Below are 9,308 nucleotides of genomic sequence, written 5' to 3' on the forward strand. Positions count from 1 at the left end.
CTACCTGGCGGCGGACAAGGACGGCAACGTGACCTGCGAGCGCGAGGTGCCCGGCCCCGACTGCCGCTTTCTCATCGTGGCGCACGACGACGGCCGCTGGTCGCTGCAGTCCGAGGTGCACCGGCGCTACTTCGGCGGCACCGAGGACCGCCTGTCTTGCTTCGCACAGACCGTGTCGCCGGCTGAGAAGTGGAGCGTGCACATCGCCATGCACCCGCAGGTCAACATCTACAGCCTGACCCGCAAGCGCTATGCGCACCTGAGCGCGCGGCCGGCGGACGAGATCGCCGTGGACCGCGACGTGCCCTGGGGCGTCGACTCGCTCATCACGCTGGCCTTCCAGGACCAGCGCTACAGCGTGCAGACCGCCGACCACCGCTTCCTGCGCCACGACGGGCGCCTGGTGGCGCGCCCCGAGCCCGCCACCGGCTACACGCTCGAGTTCCGCTCCGGCAAGGTGGCCTTCCGCGACTGCGAGGGCCGCTACCTGGCGCCGTCGGGGCCCAGCGGCACGCTCAAGGCGGGCAAGGCCACCAAGGTGGGCAAGGACGAGCTCTTCGCCCTGGAGCAGAGCTGCGCCCAGGTCGTGCTGCAGGCGGCCAACGAGAGGAACGTGTCCACGCGCCAGGGTGAGTGGGGACGCCGCCCCCCCTCCTCTCCCGGTCCGTGCACAAAGCGCACCCCACCCCCGTACCTCCAGCCTCCCGCCCTTTCTCGCCCGCGGCGCTGCTACAATCCCTAGCGACGCCCGGTGCGCCCCCGCTAGGCGCGCCCGCCACCCAGCCTCGTCGCGGGACGTGCTCTTGGGCCGGGAGGAGGGGGCGAGGGGTGGGGCCTTGCCCGTCCTTGGGCACCGCTGCACACCCCCACCCCGCGTTGGGGTTGCGGCTCCCTGGACCCCCGCGTAGGCGCCGCCCTGTGTGCTACCCTCCGAACCCCCTGCCTGGGACTCTTCACGCGCGCCAATCCCGCGGATCGCCCGGCCCAGTCCCGAGTAGGGGGGAAACGCCCCTCCCCCCTTTCCTCGTGCCCCTCCCTAGTCAGCGGGCCTGTAGCTCACGGGCGTTGGGGAGGGTCGCTACGCGCGCGGGGCGCACCCCCACCCCCCATGGCCCTCCCAGCGCAGGCGGGATGGGGGAGCCTTTGATCTCCGCAGGGTGCGCTTCCACCTTCCAGCCCTCCGGGCCTTTCTGCACCTCCACTTGAGCCCCGAAGGGTCGGGCCTCTGCTGGGGGGTGCGTCCCATGTGTCTGCCCTTCCCCCCCAACCCCTCCTCCCGTGTCTGCCCCGCGCTCGAGGCCGCGGCCTTTGTGAGCAGGGGGGCGGGCTCCTCCAGAGGGCCCTCCCTCGCCCCCTTTGTCCTGCTCGGTCTCTGCAGATGGGAAAACCAGATGCGGAGGGGCGGGAGAGGGGATCGGTTTTCTGCAGGTCTCCCCTGTTGAGGACCCCCCGCGCCGTCCCCGGCCTAGTGCCCCAGTCCGGAGCTTTTCCTGGAGGCGGGCTCCCTCCTCGCGCCTGGGTCCCGGGACGGCGTGGCGCGGATGGCGCCCTGCCAGGCACCCCGCCCTGCGCCCGCCGCACGTCTCCGGTCTGGTGCGCTCTGCTCTGCGGGCGTCGGGAGGGCGGACTTAGCGTGAGCCAGGAGACCCTAGCCCCGCTCCCTCGGGAAGCCCCCACCCTCGGGTGAACCCAACCCCGAGTATGCCTCCTGGAACAATTGAGTGCAACTCGATTCGTCGTTTCCCGGGCCTCCCGCTGGCCTGGCCATTTCCTACCGGCCCGCGCGCCAGAAGTGAGCCCCCCTCTTTCCCTTCTTAGATTCTCCCCCTGGGCGGTTTCTCTTCCTTCTGGCGCGTTCGTGCCTCCTTTGGCAAGGAAGAGAGTTGATTCTTTGCAGCCGGAGGCCCCGCTGGAGGGACCTGTGGGGGTCTTGCTCTGTTGAGTGGGAAGTTGGGCCCTAGCGTCTGGAGATGGCTGGATGGGAGCCCAGTCAGTGTCGCCCTCCTGGTAGAGTGGACTTCCCTGCCTATATCCTGATGGCCACCCTCCTGACTCTGGCGGGGACTGTGGAGAGGGGCTTGCAGTGGGTGGAGGCCTGGTGGGGTAATGGCTGTTCTGTGCCTGAGTCTGCTGATTGATTTGGGCAGTACTATTTCAGTTATACAGATGAGCCTGTTTGGCCCAGAGAGGTGAAGCCATTTGCCCAAGGTCACACAGCAAGTAAGCAACATGCAGAACTGGCTCTGTTTGACTACAGAATAGGCACTTTTCTGACCCCGCCCCATGCCTCCCAGCCTCCAGGGCACAGGATGTCTCTCCCCCCTCACACAGTGTAAGTGGGGCAGGACTCACCCCTTCAGCAAACATTGAGCCCCTTCCAGGTGAGAGATGTTCATTGGTGAACGTATGAGCATTTGTGCCTGGACCCTTCCCTGTTGTAACTGATGTTCCTCTTGGGACAGGATCAGTATCCCAGAGGTGTCAAGCAAAGGCCTGGGGTCCAGAAAGCACATCAGGATCTCAGATTAGACTGCGGGGTGGGGGAGACCTTCTGAAGAGGAGAGTGGATCTGACCTGAAAGGTGAACACAAGGTAGCATGTATCGGGATGTGGAAGTGTTGCAGGCAAAAGGCACAGCTTGTGCAAAGGCTCTGAGGCAAGCAGGAGCAGAAAGCCCAGTATGGCTGAGAAGGAGCTTGTGAGGTTGGTAGGTGGGACTGGAACCGCCAGTGGGGCCACCATGGGCACCCACCCATGCAGGCATGCCGAGTGCCTGCCGGGCTGCATCCGGTGTCTTCCTTGGGGGAGATGAGGAAGAGCGGGTGGCCCTGGCCCCAGCCCTCGGGGTCAGGAAGAGCAGAGCGAGTCTGGGCAGATGCCCTCTCCTCTTTATTAGTGCTTGCTGGGAGTGTCACAGTGTGATTCAGGCTGATGGGGCAGGGGGAGCCCGAAATTGGGCCAGGAGAAGTGTTGGCTACTAGTTTAAAGGTACAAGGAGGGTTCTTTGGAGGAGGGGTCTTTGGGGGCTGAGATTGGGGCTCTTTGGGCCTCGGATCTTGGGGTCCTCATCTTGTTCTCGTGTTAGCTGACAGCAAGGCTTCCTGCTGGGATGGGAGGAGACCAGAGGACCTGGAGCTGCTCCGGGGCTGGGGGCGTGTCTCAGAGGCCATTTTGCACAGGCCTGCGTGGCAAAGGAGGCCGTGTCTGTGCTTCTGACACATGTTGGGAAAAGCCAGCCAGGAAAGAGGAGGATCCTGCGCTTAGCTGGCAGGGGGGATGTGAATCATGCCCACAGGCTTGCACAGGCCTGGCCTGGTGGGGGTGGGGTGCTCCCTGCTGATGCTGCAACCTGCTCTCTGGCCTCAGTTTCCCCATCTGTAAAGGGCCGGCCCCGGGCTGCCCTGGACTAATTCTTTGAGCCAGGCTTCGTTTGTCGGAAGGGGGCCATCTCAGCCACCAGGCAGTGGGGTCCCGGTGCCTGAGGACTGATGGGACAGGCATTTGGAAGCCAGGTGACCACGTCACTGGTGAGGGCCTGGCTTGGGCAGGGATGAAGGGTGGCAGGGTGGCTGGGTGAGCAGCACTTCCCAGTGGGTGTGTGTGTGTGTGTGTCTCCCGGTGTTCCTTTGAAGTCTCACCTGCCCTGGACTCTAGCCACGCCGGGTTCACATTTCCCACTTGGTCTCTCAGCCTGCTTGCGTCTGGCCAGCTGTGCCCTGGGGCTCCATGCTCAGAAGTGCCTTGTCCCAGCCACTTAGAGGCACTCAGAGGCCAGGCTGGCTGGCCCGCAGAGAAAGGGCTGGTCAGGCTGGGCTTTTCAGGATGTGTAAGAGCTCTCCTGAAGAGGCAGGGCGTTTGAGGTAATTCAGGCCCTCATTCTGTGCAAGGATGGAGAAGGGGTCTGAGGTGGTCAGGTAGTGGAGAGAGGGGTAGGGGAAGGGAGGCCACAGAAGCTTCCAGGCCCCTTCCCCTAAACTGAATGGGGTGGTGGGGAGTGCCTCTTTTGGACAGCCAGGAGACTTTGGGAACTGCTAAGTCGGAGGGGGATGGAGTGCCCTCTCAGAGCCACCATAGGGAATGGCTCAGAGGCTGGTGACAGGAAAAGCCATGAGGCAGAGGAACGGGCAGAGTGGGGGAAGGGGGGAGGCAGGAGATGAGCTTCTTCCAGCCCCGCATCTGCCTCCCTGGGGCTCCTGTGGGCCTGTGACTCAGTGCTGCTGCTGCTGTTGATGAAAAGAAAAATCCCAAAGAAAACCCTGTTCCCATAGTAACCCAGCTCTAATTAGAGACTCCAAGGCCAAGTGGGGCCTCTCCTGTCTGGGCAGGGGCTTGGAGCCAGGAGGGGCCCCGCTGGATGTTGGGGAGACACCCCCTATACTCCTTCCTGTTGGGGTCGGAAGACCTGGTGTCAGCTTGACACCAGGGCCCTGAATCCTTCCAACCTCCTGGCAGAATGGAGAGACCCTTTGATAGGGATACGGGCTGAGTGAGGGGAAGGCACTTGCCGAGGGTGCCTGGCCCCCACTTTGGGTGGCTCCCTAGCTGGCCCAGGCCTTTCCATCAGACCATGTCCAGGACTGGACACGAGCAGCCGATGGGGGCTGAGCAGCCGAGCAGATGGCCGCGGCTGTGTGGCCCGGGGCGGGGCCTCCGTCTCTTTTCTGTGGGAGGAGGAGGTCAGTATGGATTCCGAGGGGCACAGGGCTGCCCCTGGCTAAGTCTCCCTGGGAAGGAGCCTCCTGATTTCCGCTTTACCTCCGGCTAGAGATTGGACTTCTAATCCAGGTCCCTTCCCTGCCCCTTTTGCCCCTCTTTCTGAGGTCCCCTTGGTCCTATCTGCTGCTGGAGTGTGGCCGTAGGGGTCTTTCCTCTTGTCTCTTCCCTCCTTCCGGTCAGCCAGTGCACCGCACATTGGGTAGGTGATGCCACGGGGCTGGGGCAGGCTGGCTCAAGGGTGGGTTTCTGCAGCAGTGGGGGTGAGGCACATCCGCCAGCTTTGGGGGACTCCGGCCCCATGTTGCGCTCCCCAGACCCTTAGGATGGTCCCGTACTTGGTGGTTCAGCTACCTAGAGGGCCCGGTCCCTGTGGACCCTCATCGTCACCCCGTGCTTCACTGGGGCTATGATGGTGGGTCTGGCTCACTACCTGCCTCCCAGCAGATCCCTGACAGGGCTAAGGGGGCCCAGTGGGCCTGGAGGCTTGAGACCGAGGAGTTCCGAGAGGAGCTCTTCAGGGCCCTGGGTCGTCCAGTTCATAGAGAGAGCATGGCAGGAGGCCAGAGTCTGCCCACTTCCCCTCCGGAGGCTCACCAGCACTCATCAGTTTTTCTCTGGGTGACCTTGGGCAAGGACATACCACCTCTGCCTCAGTCTCCCTCTTCGTGAAGTGGAGGTGAAGGTCCCCACTCCTGGTGCTGATGGGGGTTAAGGCAGGCTCACACCCTTCGGGCGCTCTGCTTGGTGCTGGAGAACTATGGGTGGGTCCCGGGAGGGAAACCGGGGCTCCCCCATCCACCAGCCTCCATCTGCTCATCTGAAGGGCCACCTGCCACCCCCCACTGTGGTCCCATCTTCCTAAAGGTGTCCAGACCCAAACGGTGACACACTTTCGAGTCCTGGGTCTGGGCAGCCAGCAGAGTGGGCAGATGTCCCTGCTGTTGCGGTTCTTAGAACCCTGGTGCTTGGGCAATGTGACTTTGTTCTGTTGGAACCAGGTATCCTACTTCCAGTTTGTAGCTGGAAGAGGCCACGCAGATGGGGCGCCAGAGATCAGCCCTGGGCACAGTGCGTGGGAGCACGGAAGCCCCCTGTGGTCACATGGGATGATTTAAGGACAGGGAAACGTGTGTGAGCATGTTGCCTAGATCACGTGGGAATCAAGATCTGTGGCCTGCATGCACTTGGACGTAGAGAAAATGGGTGTGTCTGAACCGGTAAAACGGCAAGGAGGGTGTCACCTGCTGTTTGCAGTGTGTTCTGCAGTGTGATGGGCATGGGGGTCTGTGTGACCTACCCCCCCCCCCACCCCAGAGAGAGACAGCACAGGTGGGGAGAGGGAGAGAGAATCTCAAGCAGGCTCCAAGCTCAGCGCAGAGACTCAGGGCTGGATCTCACGACCCTGAGATCATGATCCGAGCCGAAATCAAGAGTCAGGCACTTCACCGACTGAGCCACCCAGGCGCCCCTGTGTGACTCCATTTTTATCCATTTATGAGTTTTGTAAATTTTCTGAAACGAACGTGTGCTATTACATTTACTCTTAACTTCTACACACGTACAGGAGCAGAGCAGGAAGGATATAATCTTACCAGTTTCTCCCAGAGGCGATATTCTGCCATCTAGCTCCATCTGTCCCTATAGTCATTGTTTTTGATGGTATTTCAAGCAAATCCCTGACATCAGGGCATTCCATCTCGACATATTTGTCTGTATCTGAAAAATGAGGCCATTTTCTTACATAACTACAATATGATTAACAATAATCAATCCTTAATAGTTAATCCTGGGCCACATTAAGATTCTCCCGATTGTCTTCGTGCAGATGGTTGGTTTGGAAGGTATTCTGGCCTCTGAAAAAATGATGTGAGGGAGGAGGAAGCCGGCCTTGGTCCTTGCCTGGCCCTGCCTGGGGTCCCGGGTCCTGCCCCCTGACGTGGAGCCTGAGGCGTCTCGGCAGCCCTGCCGAGGTGGTATGTGAGGGCAGGGCCGTGGTTCGGGGTGCGGGGGTCCCCGTGCCAGTCAGAAGCTCTCCCCGCAGGTATGGACCTGTCAGCCAATCAGGACGAGGAGACCGACCAGGAGACCTTCCAGCTGGAGATCGACCGCGACACCAAAAAGTGCGCCTTCCGCACCCACACGGGCAAGTACTGGACGCTGACGGCCACTGGGGGTGTGCAGTCCACTGCCTCCACCAAGTGAGTGCCCTGCCATGCCCAGGCTGGCCCTTCCTGTGGGTCGGGGCCCGGGGACCCTGGGGCAGCCCCGCCTGACCCTGTCCCACCACCCCCAGGAACGCCAGCTGCTATTTTGACATCGAGTGGCGTGATCGGCGGATCACACTGCGAGCGTCCAATGGCAAGTTCGTGACAGCCAAGAAGAACGGGCAGCTGGCTGCCTCGGTGGAGACAGCAGGTAGCCACCTGTGGGCGCACCCCACTCCCAAGTTCTCTGGAGGGTCTGCCTACCTCGTAACCACCCCCACCGCCGTCCCAGCGCTGACGTGCTGGGTGACCCCAGACTCCCTGCCCTCCCTAAGCTGCCCCCTGATCATCCCAGTCCCACCCTGTGAGACTCACCGCCCCTCCCCTTTCCTGGGACAGGGGACTCGGAGCTCTTCCTCATGAAGCTTATCAACCGCCCCATCATCGTGTTCCGCGGGGAGCATGGTTTCATCGGCTGCCGCAAGGTCACGGGCACACTGGATGCCAACCGCTCCAGCTATGACGTCTTCCAGCTGGAGTTCAGTGACGGTGCCTATAACATCAAAGGTTGGTTTGAGGGGGTGGCCCCAGGGGGGTGCAGGGGCCAGTGTGGCGGCACAGGGATTGAAGCCCTTGTTCTACTTCGGGGCTCAGCCTGGCTGTCCTGTGACTTGGTTATCCTGTTACCACCAGGCCCCTTCCCCTCTTCTCTGTGTAGGACGGAGGACTCCCTGCCCCCGGCCCCCAAGCTAGAGAAGGGGGAGGAGAGCAGAGAGGGAGACAGGATTCTGGAAAGGGTGGGCAGGGAAGGTGTCCCGCACCTGAGTTATGGGACTTAAAGTCCGGGTGGGGGGAAGAGGCGTGGACCCCTGTCCAGCAGGGGTGGGAGGCTTGGGTGGGCATCACACAGAACCCACCCCAACTCCAGAAGCCGTGATTGCGAGGTGGGGAGCTGGACCAGGGTGGGGCCTGATAGGTCTCGCCACCACCACCCCCCCGCCCCCGCCCACAGACTCTACAGGCAAGTACTGGACAGTGGGCAGCGACTCGTCGGTCACCAGCAGCAGCGACACCCCCGTGGACTTCTTCTTCGAATTCTGTGACTACAACAAGGTGGCCATCAAGGTGGGCGGGCGCTACCTGAAAGGGGACCACGCGGGGGTCCTGAAGGCCTGCGCCGAGACCATCGAGCCAGCCACTCTCTGGGAGTACTAGCCTGCCGCCCAGCGCCCCGTCCCCGCCCTGCCCAGACCCTTCTGCTAATAACTCTCTTCTCCAGGAGGGCTCCGGCATGGTGGCAAGCCCCTTGCCTTTCAAACTGGAAACCCAGAGAAAACGGTGCCCCCACCTTTTGCCCTGTGCCTGGTCCTTGGAGGGATCTCAGACCCCTCTGTCCTCTCTTCTCTGCCGTGGGCGAGGCTGGCACCCCTTTCTTCTGACCTCAGACGACTCTGAGCCTTATTTCCCCAAAGTGGCCGAGGAGAGTGGGGGTGCTGGGAGGCCTTCCCAAGCCCCTGGGCCTGGTGGGGTAACTGGAATCTCCTGCCCCTTCCCGAGAGCCTCTGCCCCCCACTTCCCAGGAACTGGGTGCCTGCCCCCAGCCTATCGGCACCCCCCTGGCACACCATCCTGCGTCAGGGGAAGGCTGCAGGAGGGGGAGGGGGGACACCAGCGTGTATCGGCTGCTTGCCCCTCTGCACCAAGAGGGCCTGCCCACTGCACACCCCGCCCTGGGCTGGGGCCCTGCTGTCTCTCTTCTTTTCACCCTGGCCTGACTGGAAGCAGAAAATGACCAAATCAGTATTTTTTTTTTTTTAATTTTCTTTTTTTAATGAAGCATTATTGCTGGAGGCACCCAGGCAAGCCTGGTGGTAGCCAGAGTGAGCTTCAAGGGGTCTTGTGGGGGAATCTTGAAACAGCATCTCTGGGCGTCGGTGCCCTCCTTGTCTGCTAGCTGTGTGTGGGGGGGGCACGGTGCTTCCCTGAGTCCAGAACCTGCCCTTACCTCCTTGGGAGCTCTCGCTGGCCCTCTCCCTCCTGCCTGCCCAGGCCTGTGTCCCCTTCTGGTTGGTGCTGAGCCCCTCACCGCCTCAGCCAGAGCCCCCGGTGTGATCGGTGCTCCCTGTCCGACTGGACTCCTCGGGTCTCGGGGTGGGATGAAGCTGGGCGTCACCTTCCACCGGGAGCCCCATGGGGAGCCCCCAGGCCCCTGGCTCCCAGCCCTGCCCCTGCCAACCCCCTTCCCCCCCGCCCCCCAGTTCATCTCTGCCATGCATCTCACTCTGGGTGTCTTGGTCTTTTATTTTTTGTAAGTGTCATTTGTATAACTAAACGCCCATGATAGTAGCTTCAGACTGGAAAAGCAAAATAAAATAATGCGAGTGTGCA

At 61.9% G+C, this 9,308-nt stretch overlaps 1 protein-coding gene across 1 annotated transcript in view; it reads left to right on the top strand.

Moving 5' to 3' along the window:
• Positions 1-9,308, top strand: part of FSCN1 (fascin actin-bundling protein 1) — an 11,618-nt gene extending 2,310 nt beyond the window's left edge. Inside the window, exons 2-5 of the mRNA XM_040634734.1 lie at positions 6,758-6,914; positions 7,010-7,131; positions 7,320-7,487; positions 7,933-9,308. Of these exons, the coding sequence (XP_040490668.1) occupies positions 6,758-6,914; positions 7,010-7,131; positions 7,320-7,487; positions 7,933-8,135 (650 nt within the window). The 3' untranslated portion in view covers positions 8,136-9,308. The remainder of the gene's footprint in view (positions 1-6,757; positions 6,915-7,009; positions 7,132-7,319; positions 7,488-7,932) is intronic.

Source organism: Ursus maritimus, unplaced genomic scaffold (genome assembly GCF_017311325.1).
Source record: "Ursus maritimus isolate PB19 unplaced genomic scaffold, ASM1731132v1 scaffold_2, whole genome shotgun sequence".
Taxonomy (NCBI): Eukaryota; Metazoa; Chordata; class Mammalia; order Carnivora; family Ursidae; genus Ursus; species Ursus maritimus.